The 24,687-nt window shown below is 41.3% G+C and overlaps 2 protein-coding genes across 5 annotated transcripts; one reads left to right on the forward strand and one right to left on the reverse strand.

Moving 5' to 3' along the window:
- Positions 1-5,107: 5,107 nt before the first annotated feature.
- Positions 5,108-7,420, reverse strand: LOC116261804 (calcium uniporter protein 6, mitochondrial-like). The gene is made up of 2 exons (XM_031640680.2): positions 6,028-7,420; positions 5,108-5,802 (listed from the first exon to the last, which is right to left on the reverse strand). Exons 1-2 carry the CDS (start codon positions 6,436-6,438, stop codon positions 5,350-5,352), a joined length of 864 nt encoding a protein of 287 aa, XP_031496540.1. The 5' UTR covers positions 6,439-7,420; the 3' UTR covers positions 5,108-5,349.
- Positions 7,421-14,426: 7,006 nt separating this feature from the next.
- Positions 14,427-24,124, forward strand: LOC116262513 (probable galacturonosyltransferase 7). 4 transcript variants are annotated; one of them, XM_031641959.2, is made up of 10 exons: positions 14,427-14,613; positions 14,700-15,038; positions 15,688-15,719; positions 15,978-16,037; positions 19,013-19,118; positions 19,203-19,255; positions 19,397-19,701; positions 22,169-22,526; positions 22,604-23,155; positions 23,423-24,124. In XM_031641959.2, exons 2-10 carry the CDS (start codon positions 14,900-14,902, stop codon positions 23,699-23,701), a joined length of 1,884 nt encoding a protein of 627 aa, XP_031497819.1. In that variant the 5' UTR covers positions 14,427-14,613; positions 14,700-14,899; the 3' UTR covers positions 23,702-24,124. The 4 variants fall into 4 exon arrangements, with proteins under 4 accessions (XP_031497819.1, XP_031497820.1, XP_049936112.1 ...); XM_031641960.2 differs by having other exon boundaries at positions 14,725-15,038; XM_050080155.1 differs by having other exon boundaries at positions 14,564-14,578.
- Positions 24,125-24,687: the final 563 nt, after the last annotated feature.

The following is a 24,687-nucleotide window of genomic DNA, read 5'->3' on the forward strand; positions in this document are numbered from 1 at the left end:
AAGAAGAAATGAGCCACAACCTCCAGGGAGGTTATGCAGAGACAAGAACACTCATGAAGAAAGGGCAAGCAGTAAAAAAGTGGACCTGATACTCAACCGCGGCAAGACAGAGGAGACATTGGTTAGCTAAACTGATGTCAAGGCACTGTTAGTGGTCAAAAGTGTTGACGTAACCAACAAGAAGAAAGCAGACAAAAGCAATGGCACAAGGAAAAGAGCTTGGAGACTAAAGGGACCGGGGTGGGAGAGACGCAACAGAAGAACCAAAGGAGGCCAAGCCATGCAGCAAGAAAAAAAAAGTGAATCACAGGCCAAGATGGGGGTGCAAATGAAGGGAAGTTAGCAAGCCAGAGTAAAAGAGGAAGGGCAGAAAGAAGGTCGCACCAAAAGTGGGAGGGAGAGGTGTTGGAGATGGAACTATTCCAAACACTAGGGGAAGACAGGTCAAATTTGAAACAAATGAATAGGGTGATAGGAGAATACTCAGTTGTCAAACACTACCACCAAGAACACAGGAAAGACTCACATGTCCAACTAAGGTTGGTAACCCCAGCACTCAAGAAGACACGGAAGGGTAACCATATCCCAACGCACTAGGCAATTCGAAGGTCGATCACCATCCCAGATAAATTTACGAATAATCCTATCAAACTTTTTCAGAACAGCCACATGAGGTCGAATGACCGTCAAAGCATGAAGAGAGTCTAGTCATGGAGTAGCTCCACTCCACTTACCTGTTGACTTATGTGGGGTAGCTCCACTTACAAAAAGTTGACGTTAGGGACGAGGGTGTTGTGGAGTCACTGTGTGCATTAGTTGGTGGTGCGCATCGCAATCATCAAATAAGGCCGTCATCAAATGTAGTTGCTTATTGTCGGCCTCCTTCCAACCTTTTCATCCGCAAGCCAGAATGCTCGACCTGCCTGTACAAACAAGAGGAAGTTAGAAATTTGATATAAACAAGAGCAAGTTAGAAATTTTTTATGAAGGGGTAGAATTATAGTTTAGTCAAAATATAATTTTTTAAAAAAAATAAATATGATAAATAATTTTTTTAATTTAGATGTAATTTTTTCAATAAAAAATTTAGGGGAGCGGTGGGGCCCTGGCAGCCCCACTTCATTCTTCCCCTGCCGACAGATCCTACAGGCTCCAAAGGAATTTTTCTCTCAAGTTCCTGTGGACACTACCCTCTGAAGAGTGGTAAGAGTTATGATGAAGGGCTGTGTTCACTAGTTCGGTTGCAATTGTTTGTCCCCCTCCCCCTTCTCTCTCTATCTCAAATGGATAATGCAAATGGTCGAACCCCACGGCATTTAAAGGGGCATGGTGTTGCATCTTCTCTCTTTCTCTGGCTCTCTCTCTCCTCTAAAACGATGGCTAAAGCTTTCTTTTTTCAACCGGTTGGAAGAGTTTCGAGCCCTTTTTTATGGAACCTGCCAACTAGGGATGTCGAAAAGGCTCTCAAAGCCGTATATTCCAAAGAAAAAGTGAGCTTCAAAAGTCCTCCGAGCCCTCATTTTCCAATAACATTGAAGGGTTTCAAGCTATCCTTTTCTAAGAAAACTGAAGGAAGATGTGTGAGAGAGAAAAGAAGACTTAAGCTGTCTTTTCTCTGCTTGGCTTGATCTCTAATCTTAAGATCAATACTACTCCTCATCACCACCTTTCAGGAATCCATCTGAGAACATGACTATAATAAGCAACCAACCCAATTGGTTGGGCTACCCGGAGAAAAAGAAAGAGGAGCTAAGGACGTAATGGACAAGGAAATCCTATGACAAACCTGTCCCCCAAAGAGGCGTTTGGTATAGATTACGCATTGTTCCAAAAACACACCACTGTCGCAATTTTATTATAACACCACTAAACACCACACAGAAAAACCACGGAGGACATAGCGTTCTTGTGTTGTCTAGTAACTAAAAAATGTGTTGTTCCTTGAAACAACGCCACCCTTGAACGCGAGAGATACTCTTTTTGTCTTTTGGAAAATCCACTCGCTTGAAACTCTGCGTCGCTTCTCGCGAGTCTCTCTGCATCACCGGATGCAAGTAACCATCTCTCTCTCTCTCTGATCGCTGTTCATGTGCCACAAAGACCATCTCTATCTTCTTATTCATATTGTTCGTCTTCATTGTCGCCCTTCTTCTTCTTCGTCATTTACCTTCCTCCTTTTTTACTTCATTATTTTTTGTTTTTTTCTTCTTCATTTATATCATTTCCCTCTTTCTTGTCAATGGCGACTCAATCATCTGAGTTCTGATTGAAGCTCGTGCCGAATCCATGGAGGAATCCAATGGCAGTTGGAGCAAACGAGGAACGAGAGTGTTCGTCTTCCTCGTCACGGAATCATTCAAAATGAAGAAGATCTAGGGTTCCCATGCTCCAAGGCTAGGACAATGTGTCTCAGTTCTCGTGCGTATTGCAAGGAGATTCCATTGCTCTTCGTTTTCTATGGAGAAGCATTGAAGATAAAGGCTGGGAGATACAAGTTTTCTCGCCATTGTCTCAGCAAGTTTTCTCGCCATTGTCTCAGCTGAAGAGGGCTACATTTCAGGCTTCGATTTGTCAACGAGAAGGAGAAACTATTGATTTTAGAAATTAAACGAAAAGATTCTTCGGTTTTTCTCTTTTAGTTATTTCTTGAGAGTAATGAAATCATCTCCATTTTTAGACCTCGGTTCTTTTATGTGCATGAAAAGGCGATTGAGGTTTTTCCCCTTTTTCGCTCCTTTTTTCCTCTTGGCTCTCAGATATAAGGAGGCAGGTGCCTGTATTGCCCTTTTGGATTTTTTTAATTTAAGAAACATGGAACCTTTGGTTTTGTCCATGCTGCTTTTTGAACTTACATTGAAAAGTATGTTGTTTTATCTCAGCAGCTTAATGCATTGCCAGCTTTCTGTTGTCAATTTCTTGTTCCACTTCAGGCTGCTGTCATATATTTACCTCTGTATTTTATTTTAAGTCTTTCGCTTAGTAGCTGAACTAGATACTAGATCTAAAGGAAACATGAATGTAAGACATAGTAATATTGAGCTTAGCAATTTGATCTTGATGTTCTATGTAGGCTTAAGTGTGCAAAGTAGTGCAGACTATTCATAAGGAAAGAAGCGAAACTCTCTGTACAGAAACACAATTTTGTCCGGGCGTTCGAGGAATTCAGAAATTAACCACCTCAAAGGAAAGAAAGAGTTAGCATAATATGTGACCCTGTTGATCCTTGGCTGCCCAAGTGGTGGAATTTGCCGCCATTCTTACTCAACTAAACAAGATTAACTTCAAAAACCACAGGAACAAGGATTTGGCAAACTGGAATTAATTATCACAGTACGGTTACTAAACTGCACCAGACAGTGTCAAACCTAGTGACTGCAGTTTACAATCATTTAAATGAATTATCATATATGTAATTACAAGTTAAATTCATTCGATGAACTGACTTAAATAATCAAATGGCTTAAATCCCTACTGAAGACACAATAACAATTCTACTATCATAAGACTAACATGATTGCACAATATCCTAGCTCATGGTAGATGGGGATAGCAATGCACGAACTCCATTTTTTTTTTCTAAAAAAAAAAAAAAAGGAAGAATGGAAATGGGGCTCTCATCCACTGGACTTTTCATCCTTTCCAAGAAGACCAAAAGAATATCATGGCAATGGAAATGTCACACAAGCAAAACTCAAAGGTAAACAGAACATCAGAGGTAAGATCCACAAAATAAAATGCTGGACTTGTATCAAAGAAGGTTGGTATATCAGCACTCTTGCACCCCCAGAAGCAGCAAACATTGCGATCAATGGCTTTACATGTCGCAATTTTTAGTGACACCAGAAACCTTGATATTGAGCTTTTGCAAGCATATCACTTTTATTTTGGAACTTGCAAAAGATCCAGAAATGAGTAGGCTAAAGTCAGTACATAAAATTAGGATAGTCCAGTTTCCTGATGCACCTGGCATCTCAAGCAGAAAGCCTGTGTTCAATGCCCCTGCATGACTCAGAAATGAATACGGTTACATACACAGACAATAAACACACAAAAATAGAGCCCTTAGAAGCTGTTGTGTATGATTGCAAATCTAAAAGAATAAAAAGTTAAATGCTACATAATGTAGGAAAATGTCGACCTACTTAAGCTGGGAAGAGCGCAATATAAACATTGAAACCAAGGGATAGCACCATCAACAAAGAAACAAGGGTACGAAAGCACCCAATCAGTTAATAAAGAATGGTACAGGGATTTCTTCGGCATCGTCTAGCTGCTTCCTGTTTCCATATTTTCAGAAAGAAATGGTAGCGGCACTGTGCTGCATTATTAGCTAGCTACTCCAATCAGTTTCTACATGCATATTGGAGCAATTTTGACTATGTCCAAGCATATGTAGCATTGGATATTAGCTGCACTAGTGCATTGCCAGATTAAGTATTCCTTCCGTACTTCTGATTCACACTCTGCTGAATTAGGTTCAGTAGTAAAACAGTTACGATCTTTGCTAGTTTATCAAATTGCCATTGTGTAGTCGAGTGCAGCAAATTGTAAATTTTTGTTCTGCTCCTGTTCCAGTTCAATTTCAGTTCTTAATTAAGCAATCTCTAGCTGTCACGTTCCTTATAATGGTAACTAAGCAGACTACAGATCCAAGTGGTTGATTAGCGGTCCTTGCTAAGATTGGTGTGTGGTCCAACTTGGACAGATCACAATTGCATTTGCTTATGTTGATTTTCAATGAAGTTTCAGCCGACCCAATTTCCAGAGATGGATTTGTTCACTTTTTTATTTAAAAGTTATTAAAATAAAATTCATGTGCTGATTGAAACACAAATTAAAAAATGAAAACGTTTGCAATGGTTAGTTATTTACAACTGTTTTTCTCTCATTTCCTCACTTAGCTATCAAACACCACGAAACTTCTCCAGATGAACTTTTTCTAGTTTATCAAACACACCTCATTTTAGGATGAGATGAAATTTCTCCTCTTTACCAAGGGAACTTTCCCCTAGTGAAATTTCCCCTCTAAATAAGGGGGGACAATCGAGATCCACCTAAGAGACAGCGTCACAGGAAAAAGAACATTGATGATCAAAGAATCCATAAGTTAAAACTGAATCACCAGGCAACATTGCCGTTCATTGCCTATACACGTACACTAAGAGTCGGTAAATGGAACGGTGGCGACCATTAGAGCTGTCAATAGCTATACCAGTACATAATCATAGTTACCAGGCTAAATAAACCCACCACAGGCAAAAAGGTAACAAAAACATATGGATATCTGCAAGTCAATGGAAAGATACAATCACGGCAGCTGAAAGGGAAAACTTCATTGGTTATCACTTATCAACCTCTTATAATCATCTCTACCTCTCTAATACATTCAAGGGGAGATTTCAGCTGCCTCTGTAATTCGTTGAACCGATCAATATCAAAGTTTCGCTTCTTAAAAATCTTCCTCTGACGTGAAAGAAAAAGCCTCTTCATGAGATCTTGGTATGTCGGATCCCTTGATGTGAAGAGGAAGTAAGCATAACCTATAAGCAATCCAGCTGTGGTAGTGAAGAAGGCAATTGGTTCCATAACATCCCAAGAGAATTCCCAGAATGTCAAGCGGAAAAATAGGCCAACCTGAAGGACGAAGAAGCCTAACCCTGTCCACAATATTCGCCTCACCTGTCTGTGCGCAAGCATGTCTATTTCTTCCTTCGTTTTGTGTAGCTTCTTCAACTCTTCCCGCCTAGGGTCATCTGCTGGAGTCAAAGCCAAAGGCATTGCCCTACTCACAAGTTCGGCAACCTGGAATGAAAAAGAAACAAAGTAAAGCCGACTATGACGAAAGTCTCCGGTTATGAACTGCTGCTAATATTCACCGACGACCGACCGAAAGAAAAACAAAGTAAAGCCGACTAGATCCGAAATGAAGCCCCAACAGGTCAAAGAAAAAGGATCAACTCAACGCACAAGAGAGGGATTCAGAGAGCAGCTACGGTTGCTCTTCTCGGGGGAGAGGGAGAGAAATACCTTGTCAGGGTGGAGGTAGACTTTATCTCTGAAAAGAAGGACGACGCCCGCCTCATCCAACACCTTGGCTAATGCGGCTGCCTCCTCTGCGGATCTCGCGACACCCAAGCTCTCGCACTCCTTCAGCAGGTGGGGATAATCGATCACCTCCTGCCCTTCCATCTCTAATCGCTTCTTCAGGGCCTCGACGTTGACCAACCTCAGGAGCTTCTTCGCCTCGGCGAATGATATGGGAGCAGCAGCAGGACCGTCTTCTGGAGGAGAAGAAGAGGATGCGCCGCTCGAGAAGAAGGCGGGTCTAAAGAATGGATGGGTAGGCTGGGGAAAGACGGAGGTTCTGGAGGATGGGGCGGGCATCGACCGCGCGATGATGGTCGAGAGACCTCGTAACCGGAATACGTGCCTCCACATTTTGCTTCTCTCTCTCTCTCTCTTTCCCTTCCTCTGTCCAAGGGGCGTTGGAGGACGACAAGGAACGGGCAGGGAGGATTAGGGAGTTTCCGCTCCCTGAGCTTCAATGCATTTTGTGCATATGACGTGTTGATTCATTGGCGCATCACGTCGGAGATGGCAGACTGAGAAGCGATGAGGTGATGAAGTGAAGAATCGCGGAAGCAGGCTCCGGTTGTATGTATCAGCAGGGAGAGGGCTGAGGAGGCCGTGGGGGCCTAACGGCCATCCGAGATAAGGGGAAACAGATGGTTCTGTCTGGTTCGTCCTCCCCTTTTTGACATCCCTTCCCCTCCCCCGTCTCGCCGGGCGAGATTGTTGAGCGAAGGGCAATCGTAGCCTTCTTATTTTACTTTGTTTTTCCTCTTTAGCCATTGTCCCAATTTACCAAAAAGTCAAGTTGCTTTCTTTTGTCAGAGAGAGGGGGAGCGAGCGAGCGAGCGAGGGCGGCCCCTTCTCCACCAAGGTGATTATTGATGGCTGGGGTGACCACACCCAGTCGTAGCCCAAAGGCATTATTGTCATTCAAGCAGGCCCCTTACCTGCTGCTGTGGACTGTAGAAAAGGCACGCCTCCTATCCCATCCCGGTGCGAGAAGAGGGAAGGCACCGAGTTCGGGAGAAGGGCGAGGGCTTTCCGGTAATTAGGGCTGTTCCTTCCGGTAAAACAAGACGACACGTGTGGGGAGCTGCCCCTCCTCCTCCTCCGGAACAGGCCGAGGCGTTCGTGGACGTCCGGAGGAGGGGTCGGGGAATGAATCAAAAGTCCCCGGGCGTCCACCGATCCATGCCGTCGCTCTCGCTTTAATGCGTCCGTCGGTCGGTCCACCTCCCCAACCAGTTCGCCGCTTTCGCCGACCGGCTTTTGGCAACTCTTGTAAAAGTGAAAGCAACGAGAAAAGAAAAATAAGTCTGTTGTTACTGTACACCAAACAGGAAAAGGAAAAGTACCCAACCAAACCAATCAGCCTCCTCCACCAGGGTTTGATTTTCTTTTGGGTGCAGTCGGCATAGACAAGCCTCCACAGGTTCGTGCGAGAGCGCGAGGTCCATAGTCGCTAAATATTCAATTTCATATTCATCCATGCGGCGGTGGTGGAGCCACCTCACGATGCCCACAGACTTGCAAGGGCCAAACCCAATCCCTAGGGGTGGGGTGGCTTCTTTTCGGAATCTGTGAGGTGTCGTGGCCCCTAGGTGATGAGACGCTCGTTACTACTGCCTTACTTACTTACTGCCGAAATAGTACGAAACTCGTGGAAACAAAAAGCAATAGTTATAGTTATCTTCTTCAGGCGATCGAAGAGATCACAAGGCAAATACTTCTTCTTTCAACTCTTAGCTATTATATATATTCACTTAGTAATAAGGATTATATGAAAAGGTGTTTCTAGTTTAGGCTATTTGGCAGCTGAACAATTTATGAATGTATAATGTTGTTTTTCTGTGTCAGGGTTGTAAAGTCTTTGCTTTTGTTTTAGTTGATTTCCTTTGTGTATGTTTGGGCCTTGTTGTAAGCTTGAGTGTTCATCTATGTAGGAACACCCTCTCAAGGTCCTTTGCAAGTGTATAGATTAGGGTTCCTAGCTTTGGTTGGTCGGCTTGAGAACTTTGTAAGTGGTTTCGACTAACCTTTGTAAGTAAAGTGAAAAGCTTATTTGCTTCCCTCGTGATGTACCCATCTTGTTAAAGTGAATATATTGCGAGTTTTCTTTCAACACTCTTGTGTATTTTGTGTCTTTGTTTTTGAGAAAGCGTTCAAGTGATCTGCGCCCACTTGAACGAAGGCGAAGACTTGCGGCTTACTGGCGAGAGATTGCCGTGCCGCAGGGGCCAAAGGAGTCGGCCCGTGACAACTGGTATCAGAGCCTAGATTCAGGTCAATCTAGAGAAGCGATTGGAGAGTCAGTGTAGATCGTCGTGCCGACTTGCTGCCGTTGAAGAAGGAGCCATGGCATCATCATATAATCTGCAATGTGCCAAAGACAAGGAACTGGCCCGTCCAGAGGAGACGAGCCTAGGCCGTCAAGGGGAGACAAGCCCAGGCCGTGGCCAGGGAAACCTGGAAGATACGGTGAACAGGTTGGTCGCAGATGTGGCCACCCATGAGGAAGCCCTCGGCTTTGCCGCCGAGACCTTTGAGGGATTCAAGGAGGAGATGAAGTTGATGCGGGAACAGATGGCCGAGTCAGTGGCCTTAAACCGTTCACTCTCCGACTTGGTGAAGACCTTGCAGGACGAAGTTGCTGAACTTCGGGTTTCAAATCAGAGACTGCTACGTATTAGCTCATCCAGCAGTAGCCACGAGAAGACCAGTAGGGTCGACGTTCAACGTCCGGCGAAGTACAGTGGTAGCGGGGATGCGAGGGCGATCGACAACTTTCTGTTTCAACTGGACTACTACATGGACTTGCAAAACGTAGTAGAGGAGGACTTGAAGATCAAGACCGCAGCGATGTTGTTAGAGGGAGATGCTGTGGCTTGGTGGAGGCGGAAGATGTTTGACGTTGAGAATGGCGATTGCACGATTGCTACCTTTGACGACTTCCGTAAACAGCTGAAGGGGTACTTCATGCCCGTGGATGTTGAGAGACAAACTTACCGGATGGTGGCGAACCTGAGACAGACAGGTTCCTTGCGGGAATATGTTAGAGCCTATCAAAAGCTCATGTTGGATGTACCTAAGATGCCAGAAAATGATAAGCTTAACTGGTTCATCATAGGACTCTAATCTTGGGCCCAAGCCGATGTGGAGAGATCAGACCCGAAGACTTTGGAGCAAGCATATATGGCAGCTGAGCGCTTGGCAGATACCCAACGCAAAAGCTACACTGAGACCTTCAAGCATACGAGGGAGTCCGACCACAACGCTAAGGAGGAGCGACGAGACAGAAGTGGATCGTCATTTCAGAGGCAAACTGAGGGAAGACAATTCTTTCGCTGGGATTACAATGGGCCACCAAGATAAGTAACTTATTGGGTTTGTGGGGAACGGCATGAGGCACGCGTCTGCCCAAAGCGAGTAAGGCCGACAGGGCAGGCCAATGCTGCGAGGGCTACAGAGGCAAGCACTTCAAGGTCATCTGCCAATGCGCTACAAGGTGGAGATGTGGAAGAGTCCAGAATTGGAGCACTTCAACTTCTTCACGCCTTGACAAAAGAGGAGGAAACGAATGTGACAACGACACCTTCAACGGAGCTCATGTGCATAGAGATTCTGGTGAACGGAAGACCTACCATAGCTATGGTAGACACGGGAGCCACGCACAATTTTATTTCGGAGGAGGAAGTCGGGAGATTGGGCCTCACCCGAGGAAAGGGAGAGTCACGCGTGAAGGCAGTGAACTCAGAGGCAAGATCAATCTACGCCATAGTCCGAGATGCAGTTGTGAAAATTGAGGGTTGGTCGGGTAGGGCTAACTTTTCGGTGGTTCAGACAGAAGATTTCCAGATTATTCTAGACATAGAGTTCCTCTGCGCATCAAAGATGGTATCAATGCCGCACTTACGCAGTGTAAGTATCATGGACGAGAGGCACCCTTGCATGGTCCCAACTGTCCCAACAAGGAAGGATAAAGGTAAGGCCGTGATAGTATCAACTCTTCAACAAAGGCAGGGTGGAGACTCTAACAGAAGCCTCCCGGAACGAGACCTCACCGTGCAGCGAGTATCGCCGACCAAGCAAGCAACAAATCGGTGAGTGGAGAAGATTCTTCGACAAAAAAGCAAACTCTCGAGGGGAGCCGAAGAAATACCAAGTAAAGTGGATAGGCGAGCAAGACCCAACGTGGGAGTATGCGTTTTGCATGAAGCAGTGCTACCCGTTGGACGTGAAGACCTATCACAGCAGATAGCGCCGAGGACGGCGCTTGTTTTGAAGGGAGGAGCCTGTTCCCCTGTGTCAGGGTTGTACAGTCTTTGCTTTTGTAAGCTTGAGTGTTCATCTGTGTAGGAGCATCCTCCCAAGGTCCTTTGCAAGTGTATAGATTGGGGTTCCTAGCTTTGGTTGGTCGGCTTGGGAACTTTGTAAGTGGCTTCGGCCAACCTTTGTAAGTAAAGTGAAAAGCTTACTTGCTTCCCTCGTGATGTAGTCATCTTGTTAAAGAGAATATATTGCGGGTTTTCTTTCGACACACTTGTGTATTTTGTGTCTTTGTTTTCGAGAAAGCGTTCAAGTGATCTGCGCCAACTTGAACGAAGGCGAAAGCTTGCGGCTTACTGGCGAGAGTTTGCCACGCCGCACGGGCCGAAGGAGTCGGCCTGTGACACATGCATTTACTTTAAAAATTATGGTACATTCACAACACATTATAAAAGTAGGCGTTTTATAAATTTAGCTCAATCTTTAAAATATATTTATGTAAATTGTTTCAACTATCAAATGATTTTTTTTAGCCATTTGGTAATGAGATAATTGTGTGTGTTACAAAGGTTAAGACAAATTCATAAAACACTAACATAAAGTACTCTCTAAATTTAACCCGATCTTTAGAGAAAATCTACCATCTATCAAACAATTCCTTCGAGCCTTTTGTTAAGCCACTTTAATGTTTATCAGAAACTTGGGGTTCCATTTAATTCATAAGGTACAAATGGCTAACCTTAGGTAATATCCAACCTCAGCTGGGCATGGCTCCCCATGGTTTCTATGACTCTCCTCAGCCAATTGGCTGCGGCAACCAATTATCAACCGCGCTCTAGCCTTGATGACGGTGGCCCGGTGGGTGCAGGACAGATCAGAAACTAATCTCATTGTCCATGGATATGTGTCTCGTGTTTGAACATGGTAGATAATTTACATAAAACTTCTTTTTATGTCTGAATGAAAGAAATTAAAATGATGTTCCGAAACGTGAGAATACATTGTCCACCCAATCTTGTGGTCGGGCAACCATGCCTAAACAAATCACCCCATCCACTCTCGGCTGTGATGAACTGCTGGAGAGCGTTACGCTTGTCCTCAATAATAATAAAGGCTAAAAGGGTGCTGCTTGTAAGATATAAAAAGAATGAAATAAGAAGAAAACAATAAAAACTTTTACGGACTAATATTGGATAAGAGCTCTCATCTAATGAAAAACTGGAATATGAAAACCATTAATCAGCAACAACCTGATGTGCCATTAGCAATGAGAGAGAGAACTGCCCAGGCCCCAACCATGACTATTTTAATTATACAGAATATTTTGGTTCATAACAGTCTACTTATAAGTTATATCCTACTCCATAAAATTTGTTTTAACAAATATGAACATGTCACCAAGTATTTTGTGTCATTCTAAAAATTTTACAATAGCCAGTTTTTTGCACAATTTCCTTAAAAAATTATTGTTCGTCCATCTAAATCTTTTGTATGAAACAACGCATTCTACATGCATCTTAAGTAAGATGCCTCGAAGCGGGTAGCCTTAACCATGTGTGACAATTACAGGAAGCCCGAAGGCTGTTCCTGTCCCGGTCAGGGAAGATGCCAACCGTCGCTTTTAACTTAATATTTTGGTCAATGCATTCGTAACTGTTCTTCAATATTTCAGCTTCATATATATATATATATATATCTTGCTGATTTCCTGCATCAGTCGGGGAAATATTATATGTGTGTTCATGTGCATGTGTATGTACGCGTGGGTATGATAGTTTGACCATACCATTTTAAAAATATGACATTCTGTGTCTTACTTCAAGAGGCAGTTGATGGTTTAAAATTTTAATTCAAGAATGAAAATTCCAAAATCGTAATTCATTCTCAAACTGGGATGAAATCAAATTTTGAGGTTCCTGTTTTTAATTTTAGATACAAAATACCTTGTTTGTTTAATAGTTCTAATTTCTTAAAAACTGATTATTTTGATTCTAAAATTTCATGATCCTGAGTATATCAAAAGCCCCCTTACGTTTCCCTCATAAATTTAGTCAGAATAGATAAAATCAGATTAATGCTTGTAAAAGGAGAGGAAGAAAAAAGGATTTTTACAATATCTAGAAAACTGTTTTGGCACGTCACGAGACATACATCAATAACTTTTTTGCTCATTCCGAATAAGCAAATTTTGTACTTGGTCAATACTTGCTTGTAAGAATCATGCTTTAGTTTGATCAAAAGTTACAAACAGATATTTACCTTTTGACATCAGACCATGGAAGTGTATTAAATGTTGATATCATGTTTGCTTAAAATTTAAGCACACTTAAGTATGAAAATGATCTGTTTTGGCATATTTACTCAGCTAAATTAATTAGTGTATGATAGGCACAAAACAATGTTAAATACGTACAAATCGAATCTCCAGATCTATCTAGAATATAAACAGAATGGGGTTGGAATGGAGATATTTCATACTGAAGAAATAATATAAGATTTTTCTGTATTGTTCCTTTGGAAAATACCTTCTGCATAGGCCGTATTTGTGGACTAGGTTGCGATCTTAATTACTTATGTGAAATCTAAGAACAAGGACTAGACATGCTTTATAAACCTTTGTAGAGGTTCCCCAATTGTGTTTTCCTTTTCACTCTTTCTATCAGTCATCATTTGCCTCTTTGACATCATTTGTAACCACTCTAATTTTTTAGGCAATTCCTTGTTTAAAACCATTTTAAATTAAAATCCAAGTGCACCAAAAGTCAATTTTCAAAACAACTATGCTTCTCAATATTATCAAATTAAAGAAAAAGGACATTTTGTCTAGCAAACACAAGATAACTCTATCGTAATATTAAGGTTTTCTAAATGCTCACACTATGATGTCATTATCCAAGAAAATCTACATGCGACATCCAATAAAATCTATATGCATGTTGATGCCATCAGACACTACCTCCGAGGGAGCTTACTCCCAAGGAGTAAAAAAATGAGAGCAATTAGTAATTACTAGTACGAAGGTTCAATGCGAAGCAAGCTTCGACTCCGTCGAGCAATCTGCAATTCCGGCGACATCGAGCTCTAGCGAAGAAGAGGAGCGATAAGTGCAACGAGTATAGAAAGAGGATTGAAGTCTACATTTTTACCTTTTATTACTTGAAAACCACAATAACTTGGTGGGGGAGAGAGAGAGAGAGAGAGAAACTAGTCTCTCCGAGTCCGAGCGGGACTCAGAATTAACATATTTTTCTTGCCAAATTCAGCGTAATCTTCAAAAAAAATAATAATAATAAAAAATAAATAATGAGGCCCTTGCTCGCCCTTCACCTCAATTCTTCCTATTTGGTAACTTGGCCCCCCACGTGCGAACTCTTTTTTACAACCACTTTGAAGGAAATTGGAGTTCAATAAGGTTTTATACCATTTCATGGGGAGGCGGAGTGTCACTCGGATCTGAAATCCTCATGATCTGATTTGTGGACGACCTTTTTTATATGTAATCTAAACACAAACTCTTAATAGACCAGAACAGCGGCTGCCGCAGAATCGATAAGCGACTCGTGGAAAAGTGCCCAACAGATTTTCACTCTCTTTTTGTTTGATCAGCATTCACCTACATGTTGCGACACCGCTTTGACTGTCAGAATGAAATCGAGCCTGACATGCCTTCGCTCACCAAACCTAAAGCCACTTCGGGTAGAAATGCAGACGTTCAAATGTAAACCATTTTCGTTTTCTTTTTGTGGGGCTGTGTTCATGAAATTTTGAACCGAGGCATAAGTGATGACCGCATAAGAAGATGAACACGCTTGAAGAATTTAGCAGAGCCGTGCAACATGTGGCTCCATGGTTCTGCGCCAAAACCTCTTTAGCCTTCATGATGGGATGGGAGTAAAAAATTGAAGAATTTTGCCCGTACATGGACAGGACACGTGATGTATTCATGCCACTGGCTGCATATGTGGGTGTGCTGAGGCGCCACTTTACCTGTGCAGTGGTTGCGTTGCAATTTACAATTACATCCTCCAGTTACTGGACTCCACCTCTCCTTTTCCCTTTTTCTGTTTATTTTCAAGACGACGAGGAACATTTGAAAAAGGAAGACCTCGGTAGGGCTTCGACCGGAGTGGGAAAACGGCAGTTTTGACAGTAGACAATGACATGGCTAGGTTGAAACTCTGTTTTCAATTGGAACCGGCACCCTCAATGTTCCTTTATGGTGAAGGAACTTAAATTACCGGTCGGTGACTGATTCGAAGTTTTACCGGGCAAGCGGTCTGTCCACAGTTTTGTCCATCCACTGTGCTTCTAATTACTATGATTCTCCTTGTTTTATTATGTTCGTTTATTATACTACCCAGGGGATTAATCGTGAAGTTACGCTAGGGAACGGCAGTACCGGTAAGTAAGCAAATCCTTGGCGCAAGGCAATGATGCAAAGGAGGGCATTAATCGACGGACGGCGACAGTGAGTGGGAGTGTGCATTCCATATCCAGTGATAGGGGGGAGGAAGAGGAAGAGGAAGGCAAGGCAGACGGAAACCCAAGGAGGAGGAGGACGATGAAGGCTCCGTCAGTGTCCGCAAAGAAGGGCGTCTGGAACAAATTCACAACAGGTGTGATGGGGCTGGTGGTGCTGTCCCTGTTGGTTCCCCTCATCTTCTCGCTTGGTGGCCTTCACGGCAAGGTCGTCTACTCAGGTGTGTGCTTCTGCTTTCCCAATTCGAATCTGCATCTCAACAGATTCTCTCTCTCTCTCTCTCTCTCTCGTGCCTTCCGCTTACGTGGGATCTCTTCCTGATTTGATCTGTTCATTACGATATAATTACGTGAAACAAAGCTTGAATTAGCCCTCAGTGCCCTTGGATCTGCTGTTGTCTGTAACTCTTTCTTTTTTTCACCCCCCGTCCTCATACATCTCTCTCATTTTTTTGGGTGGACTGCTATTTCTTTTATTTTTTGCCTTCCATTTTCAAAAGTCCTTTTGCTGTTCGTTTTATGGAACCTGCCAATTATTCCACCTGTTGCAATTTGCCAGGATTAGTCGTTACTTTTTCTTCTTGGCTCCCAAACTAGTGATGCTTCAAATTGTGCACGCATTGAATCATTTCCAGTGGCCATATGGACTTTTGGCCCTCTATTAGCTTTATTTGGTTTACCACTGGATTTGTAAGAGATTGAGATCAGCAGTTTGCTTTGTGGTAGGGACCCAAAACTCCTGTTGCTGCTCTGTCTGCGGTTTCAATTTCCTACTTCAGTTTCTCTGGATATTTATTTTCTTGTATGTCGCCCTCTGGCGTCGGACGTTGTTTCTTCCGCCCTTTTCGTAATATATTCTCTGTCTTTCAGGTTCCGGGAGTGAACGCAGATCAACCGCGTTGGTAAGGGCCCTCTATTTCCTTGCATTTTTGTTGCTTTTTCTTTTAACCTTTGGAGGACCGCCATCTTGCATGATAGATAAGTGGTGAACTTTTCTCCTTTCTTGGAATGCGCTGATTGTGTTGCTTCTGTACGACTTTTCCATCTTCATCACTATAAAAATTTCAGCTTATTTTGAAACATTTTACATTTTCCTACTGGTAGCGTTGCCTTTATATTACTGTTTATCCTGAATTGAGATGCATGCCCCTGCTTTTCAGGGCGCTAGCTCAAGCCATCTGGAAGAGCTGGTTGACATTTTCTCTCCATCAACTGCAGATGTAAGTGCCTTCTGGTGCATTTGGTTTAAGTGAAGGCAGCAGCTTGTTGTCTCCTTTTTTTTTTGTATGGCAATTTGTTGATTTGTTCAGATGACCTTTGTTGGATAACTTTTTCAGGATATCATCCTTTGGTACTTCTATCTCTAATGAGTCTTATTGATATTCTTTGAGCAGTTTGGTTCTTCATTGCAAGTGTTCTTTGTCACACCACTTACAAGCCACCTGGCAGTGAACTCACATAAACATTCAAATTGAAGAATGTTAAAGAGTTTGAAATTGTGTATACTTCCTTCTGGAGAAATTTGTCATTTTAGATCTATGAGGAGCTATTTGTGAAGGATGTTGAGTTCCTTAAGCTATTCCCACGCACTTAACTGGGCTAATAAAAAGAAAAAGAGGAAGTTGTAAAGTTACAATGTTACTGTTTTTAATAGGAATTCATTCTTTGGGCAAATTATTTATGCCTGTTCTTGGGACAGTTGCTGCAAAGCCCATCTCTCCCATCCGTTAAACATGTCTAGCCCACCCTTCTAAATAGCAAGCATCAAAATATATGTCATAATCAGCACCGTTAAATCAGTACAATTACTGACATCCCCAGACAAGTAGTAGCAGCATGGTCCTGTCTCCACCCCATGCAGAAGCTACTCACTTTCACTACAACAGTCACAACTGGAAGCTAAAGCTTTTTTTATGAAAGGGAAGGAAGGATGTGATTGATGATCTAACAAATGACAAATGAGGTCAGCAGACCATATAACTGTCCCAAGCTGCTGCATGCGTTAAGAATAACATGAGGGTCAAAATCAGGGAGGATCTATGTTCAATAGGCAATAATTTGGTGCCTATGCTGCAGAGACCTTGAAAATCTTCCTGGGCATACACATACACAAATTCCCATATACTAGTGCATGGAAGCACAAGAGTTGTGAAAATATTTATAATTTTATAGTGAGATAGCAGAAGAGGTCATTTTTTCAGAGAGATTATAAGAAGAAGATGGATAATAAAAATATAATTGAAGAAAATATTTTTTCTAGTGATACATTTCTAGCCCTCTTATTTCAAATCTTCCTAGGGTTTTGTTGACTTGCAGAAAATTGGAGCAGCTTCTCCACATTTGACTCGCAAACTTACTATTGACCCTTCCAAATTGGTAGTTGCACATAAGAAAAATCTAAACAATCTTAGTGTTCCATGCAGAAAGTCATTCTCAAACAAATTTGCCAAATTGTTAGGTATGTTAATATGTGCTCGTGTCAATGTGAAAATGTTGCCTTACTCATATACTGCTGAATCTGATGAACAATAAATAATGGATTAGGAATTCCTAAAAGTCTTCCTAGATGACTACTAGAGCTTAGAAAGCTTGCATAACGGAAGTGACGTGCAAATTGGTGCCTCGAAGGTCTTCTTATGCTAGAAGACCCTATTGCAGCTTATAAATCTGTAACGTTAACAAAAAGTAACAACTAACCAGAGAAATTTTTGTTGGCAGTACCTTATTCATTTTGTAATCGGCATTCAAGACATGTGAAGGTCTGTGTTTATACAGAGATAAAACTCATTCTAGGTTATAGGTTCTTATTTGTTGCGATGCTTGTGCTTGAAATAGTTCACCCCTCCACATAGCTGCAAAATTTTTGAATTATTTGACGTATATAGCCTATAATTTGCTCTCCTCTTTATCCTGCAGTGATTCTCTCTCTCTCTCTTTATCTGTCCCTCTCTCCCCCTCGTGTGTGTCTAAGCTTTTTTTTTTTTTTTTTTTTTGCAAAATCAAAATAATGGTTGCGTTATCTAGGCAAGAAGTGGATTAGAAAAAACTGGGGACACCTAAGGAATTAGAGAAGTAGGTTTAACATGATCAAGAAACACAAATGCTGTCGAACCAAGTGAAAGGGGAAATTTAGAAGCTAAGAATTGCATGATAAATAATCAAAATTGGCTGTGTGAGGTCACCATCATTTTGATCATTTTTTGTAGTGGAATTTTCATTTATATGGTGGTATAGCAAGGGAAGATTCCGTCAGGTCTAACAATAAGAGTGGTTCATAGGCAACGTAATTAACTATTCTCTTGTAGTGAAGCTTCCAATAAGCATCAAACCTGTCAGTCTGTTCTTTAGATATTCCTATAAGCATCAAGGCTGTCAGTCTGTTCCGAATAAGCTTCATCTTGTGAAATATACATCCTGCTGTTATTTTGCTTTATGGGCCTTGTAAATTGTGAACTCCACCTTTGCTTATGGCGTTGAATAAAAGGAGTAACTGCAAAATACAATGTTATGATCTAGTTTTTCTCTTGATGTCGTGTAATATTTGAACTTCAATTTAAATAGTCATTAGAATTAGAAATTCATTTATGATTTGCATTGAATTTCGTTTGGACTTAAGTTCTAAATTTGAATCACTAGGGTAAGTTTGGATGTACAATGACTGTCTGTCAGCAAATCTGTGTGGTTGGACTTATAAATTTCATAACTATGAATATTGTTCTAGTTGATCTTAATAACATGAGTATCAACGATTCAAATCGTCTTTGACCTAATGGAAAATATCCTACATGGCAAAATTAACAAGGTAAAGCACACTATCCGCACCTTAAGAGTCATAACTCTGGGCTTTCGTTTCAGTGACTTTTTCTGTTTTACTCTTCTTAGAGAGAGAGAGAGAGAGAGAGAGAGAGAGAGTTTTTCGTTTGGCTTCTTATTTTTCTTCTGTTATTTTAGATGTGGTGGTTGTGAATGGAGTGGTAGCTATCATAAGATTACACTGATGTGATTCGATCAAGAGTCGGTCTGAAGGGTCTTGCACATCCAAAAAATGATAGATTACACCTTTCAATGTTGATTCTTAGCATGAAATGCATCCTTACCATGTGCTTATGTGCCCTATTTAACTCTCTTTTTTTTTCAATTAAAATTTTGAGATCCATTTTTTTTCTAATTCAGGTGTGGCTTTTCATGTTGACAGAGTGCTTTAGAAAATATTCTAAAAGAAGAAAATGCTACAACATTGAGCAGCTCTGACATTAATGGAGAAAAACCAGAAGGAAATGCCCAGTCGATCAATTTTGGAGGTATTCTACTGTTTATCACTGTGAAAAATCGCTGAACATATGTTCTTATTTGTTAAAATTTCTTCTTGTTCTTTGGTATTTTAGGCCAGAGTGACAGATCACCAAGTATGGTTCAACCTCCATATGGTGACATGGTTGTAAGTTTTATTTTGGGCTTCCTTTTCTCTGATAGCATTTTCACCAACACAGAATCTGTTTGTGTGTTCCTTGTCATTTGATGTTGATTTGAACAAACGTGATAACTATTAACTGGAAAGTTTTTAACCGTGTGGTTGCAGAATAAGCTGGAAGATGGAGTTGTGGAAAGCAACAAATTGGCATCTGGAAACAGTGATCAGACAGATAAATCCTGTGAAGATACATTTGGAAGCTACTGTTTGTGGTGTAGGGAACACAAAGTAGTAATGAGAGATTCTATTATTAAAAAATTGAAAGATCGGTTGTTTATGGCTAGAGCTTATTACCCGAGTATTGCAAAGAAGAATCAAACCCATGAAAAGTTATCTCTTGAACTGAGGCAGAACATTCAAGATTTTGAACGTACTCTTAGTGATGCAACCACGGATGGTGACCTTCGGGGCAGGTAATCAATTTTCAATGGTTTTATACTCATAGCTATTGGTAACTACTAACTCTCTTTTCTAATATTAGCACACACACTTTTTCCATGTTTTATTCCTGTTTTTTCATGTGATCAGATGCCATTTATTGTTGAAACTTCATGAGTGCACCACTTTGCATGCACAGATCTCCATCACAATTGAATTTTACATGCATGGAGTCCAAACTCCAGATTGAATCTTATCTTACTGAAGCCAGATGAGATTCATCCTTCATTAACGTGGTTATCTTTGTACAAGTTTGGTCCAGTGTTTACCTTCTAATGTTTTTGTATGTTATACAAATGTGCTTGCTTGGGACAGTCAGACGTTCAAACACTTTGTTCATAATCACGGTTGTGCTATTGGAAGCTGGATAGGTGAAGTAAGAATTCTAGGTTCTTAGGGGGCTAATCAATATTCAAGGAGCAATTTTAAGAATATAATAGGACTATTGGGGGAAGAGTGAAAAAAGATGACAGGTGGAAATACCAGTGTTATCAGAATCAGTCTGGATCAGCCTGAGTAGGCCAATCCCAACCAAATCGCTAAACCAATTTGATTCAATGGCCAATTCAAGAGTGCCACATGTCAAGTTAGTCAACAACAGAAAGGCAGATTGAGATTTTATCTAGAGTCTTCAACTTGACACCCTTTACATTTCCCTTTTACCACCTGCTTTCCTCCTGTTCAAACGGATATGTAAATGAGAAAGGCTAATGAATCTAATGATATGAATGTGTCTATTACAACAGGAAGTTTGCAAGGGACATGTCACTGCACCAGTGTGGTTCTTAATCAAGAGTGGTGTCAATCATCATTGAAGTATATACTCTTGATAAGACTTCTAAATCATTTAATTAACAACTTCTAAGAAATATTGCCTGAGTCTAATATCAGTTTATTGTGCCTTGAACTACCTGTTGTATCTAACTGTCATGTTAGCATGGGCTTCAAATTTTAAAAAGATGAAAGACTGCCAGTAAATTCCAGATAACTAGTAAAAAATCATAGAAGTAACAAAATTTAAAAATGTCGCTTCAGTCTGTTGCTAGTTTGACTGTGTAGCAAAAGTCATGGTGTACTAGCTATCGTGTCATGTTGACGTAGGATCTATGTCACATGGGTCCAGGTACAGTACGGGTTCGAGTATGGCGGTAGAGGTTCGGACACGGCAATTTTGAAAAAAGTGGGTATGCAGGTACCCACTTTTTATATTGTCAAAAATGATAAAATGAAAAAAAAACATTAATGGTCTTATAATCCACAAAAAATTTCAAAATTAAGAAAAATGGGAGGAAAATATAGAATCTTAGTGGAAGGAAAATATAAAAGAAGGGAAAAATCAAAATTAGAGAAAAAATTAAGTTTGAAAATATAATTTTAAATGTTTTAAAATGCAGCTGTACCCACGTACCCCTGTCGCCGTACCCACATATCGACACGGGTACCTGGTAAAAAATGACGTACCCGTGTCATGTAGCATAGGATAGACATTGCATTTGAAGTGAATTTCATTTGTACCACTACTTTGTCATGACTGTATGTTTCTGAAGTTGGCTTTGTACCACCTAAGCTTCCAGTAGCCAATTGATTACGATCTGGGAGTTAACAATTTCTTTTTGGATCAAAGAAGTACAGATTGTTGTGCCTTTCACTGAAGCTATTGAAGCATGCACATGCTGCTTTTTTCACCAAAATATTTAAAGTGGTAGAATGATAGAATTATAGTGTTGTTACAACAACCCGGCCACCCCACACTAGGTTTGGGCTCTTGATTTGTCAGATTCTAACATGCCTCTTAGCAGCTTCAGTTCTAACCTTCAAAAGGCTAGGAACCTGAACAGTTAACCAATTAACCAACCTCCTTTATAAGCCTTTGAGATTTTTCATAATTTACAAGATTAAACTTCTCAAAGCAGGATGATACAATCTGCCCCCCTTAAGCCACATGCATCTGTGCGTGTGGGACCCAAGGTTGAGTGTTGAATCGGCTTTGATACCACTGTAACAACTCGGCCCACTCTCATACCGTGCTCTAGCTTCTAATTTGGTATTTTCCAACCTGCCCCTAGTAGCTTCAGTTTTAGCCTCAAAAAGGCTAGGAATAAGAACAATTAACAACTTAACCAACCCCCTTTATAAATTCTTGAAGATTTCTCACAATCTTCAATACGGGACAATTTCTCAATGCAGGGTGTTACCTTTATCTTTTCGTAATAATTGGTTGTGTGCGTATCAAAGAGGATTTGATCTTTTTTCATATGATGCAATCTAACTGGCTTCTAGCATATGGCCTTTTTCTGATATGACAAACTTTTTTTTTCTAGTTTCATCTAACTGATTACCCATATGAATTGTTTAGACAGCGTCCTCAACGAGTTCAGTTGTCCAGTGCTTGAATGAGTATTTCCTTTTGGTATTATAAATTTCATGGTTAAACTGTTTCAGTATGGAGCTCAAGATACAAAACATGGAAGTTGCTATAGCCAAAGCTGAAGCAGAGCATGTAGGCTGCTATAATGTGGACAAGAAGTTAGCACAAATACTAGATATGACCAAGGATGAAGCTCTCTTTCACAGGCGCCAGAGTGCCTTTCTGTATCATCTGGGTGCACAGACTATCCCTAAAAGTCATCACTGTTTGTCAATGAGAATGACTGTGGAATATTTCAAATCTCACATGGATCATGCTGGTTTATCTGTGATTGGGCATTCTTCTGCTGCAGATGTTCATCACTATGTCATATTCTCCAAAAACATACTTGCATCCTCTGTTGTTATTAACTCGACTGTAACAAATGGCAAGGTATATCTAACTCTAGGTAGACTCTTTTCTCTCTTATTGAGCAAAAACTGAATGTAGAGGCATTTTACATGTTGCAGGAATATGGGAAGATGGTCTTTCATCTGTTGACTGATAATCAGAATTATTTTGCCATGAAGCAGTGGTTTGAGAATAACAACTATAACTTGGCCACCATTTATGTAGAAAATATGGATAGTTATAAGCTAGAATATACTGCTACCGATCCTTCTAACATGTTGCATCCATCTGCATCAGAGGAGTTTCGAGTAACAATCAGAAGCAATGGACAAGCATCTGTTGTACCCAGAAGAACTGAATACTTGTCCATGTTCAGCCAAGCATACTTCTACCTTCCAGAAGTTTTCAGCAACTTGAAAAGGATAATTGTCTTGGATGATGATGTTGTTGTTCAGAGAGACTTGTCACCTTTGTGGAGCCTTGACCTGGAAGAGAAGGTAATTGGTGCGCCAAAGTTCTGCAGAGTGAGGCTTGCTCACCTTAGAGGTTACTTGAACACAGAAGGTTTCAACTATGATGGCTGTGTGTGGATGTCGGGGCTCAGTGTAGTTGACTTGGAGAGATGGAGAGAATTGCATCTAAGCCACAAATATCAGGAGTGGCTAAAAAAAGTAAGTAGTGAAAAGCCTAGTTCTGGGCCTCTGGCTGCATTTATCTGTCTTTTTGCAAGCAGCTTCATGTTGCTTGTTTCTGCTTGGTGGCTGCTAATGTGTTTTCTTGTAGGGACCATCTAAGTCCACCTTTCTTTATTTAAATTCTCATTTATTATTTTTAGGTGTAAAAAATTGATAGAATTTTGATCTCTACCTGCTTGTTAGTCAAGTTGCTTTTTTCAAGATGCACTTTTTCTAAGTCTCTCCTTGGTTTAAAATAAACAGCAGAAGAAGGGTGAGCCTTTGTTCAGAGCGGGAGCTTTGTCTGCAAGCTTGGTGACATTTAATGGTCTGATTTATACCCTTGATGATTCATGGGTTTTGAGTGGTCTTGGTCATCAATATGGAATAGATTCTAATAGAATTGGCAAAGCTGCCGTACTGCATTACAATGGAAACATGAAGCCATGGCTTGAGCTGGGTATCCCCCAGTACAAGTGGTATTGGACACAGTTCTTGAAGAAGGATGACCAGTACATGGATGATTGCAACGTGAACAGGTAGCACATGATGAAATCAGCGGACCTGTGATATGTCCAGTATATCCGATGTGAAATTTGGCGCTCCGGATGGAGGCAGAATGATCAGTCAAGGTTGAAATGAGATTGAATTGACCCTCTTTTGGTGTTGATTCGGCCTCTTCTAATGACAGGAGCCTTCCTCAATAGGCAAGCATCATTCTATTCTGTTTGCGGCGCTTGGGGGAGACCATGTAGGCCGTGGGATGGTATGAGTAGTCCGGATAGAAAGAAATGTTCATTAGGGGAAAGCCGGAAAAGTTTTTGGAAAAGTAACTGGAAAAGATATGATAGTTCGCGAGTCTGTCATCGGATTGTTTTTTGCCGCTTGCTATGTAAGATAACCTTGAGGATTTAACCGGCAGCCAAATTTACGGTGGCCGCTGTTCAACAAGCATTTTTTCTTTTCCTTTTGGCCTTCACTCTTCTATGCCTTTTCGTTTTTTCACAGCCAACTACTTATTTTCAGCAGGGGTCATTAGTCCAGCAGCTTCAGGGTAATTATTTCTCATTTTTGGCATCCCATTTTCCTGAAGCCTCGTTTCCCTTTTTGTCCGACGGAGCAACTTTCTTTTTCTTGTGCCTCATGGAATCTAGAGGTGGTTCTTGACCGAAGCGTAAGTTGATTACCCGTTAAAAGGTACTTCAAAATCAGTTATTCATGTGCTGTTGGTGTCCATGAGAGGTATCAAAATTGAAGAAGAAAATTCAGGATTTTCTTTTTCTCACGTTTAACGAACGGGTGAAGCAAGCTGGTCTTGAGGCCTGCCTCACCTCAATGTCAACTCTACCTCAAAAATGTTACTACTAAGTTGGAGAAGTAAGAGCGTCTTGTCAACGCACCCTTTGCAGCAATACGCCATCGCAGCAACACAACCCCTTGTGGTCGGCGTCTTTCCCTCTGCAAGTGCGTTGGGCATTGTCATGGCCACGGTCACGGTCACAGTCGGCGGCCAGGAAACCTGTTGCAAC

The sequence above is a fragment of the Nymphaea colorata genome, chromosome 10 (assembly GCF_008831285.2).
Source record: "Nymphaea colorata isolate Beijing-Zhang1983 chromosome 10, ASM883128v2, whole genome shotgun sequence".
NCBI classification, from domain to species: Eukaryota; Viridiplantae; Streptophyta; class Magnoliopsida; order Nymphaeales; family Nymphaeaceae; genus Nymphaea; species Nymphaea colorata.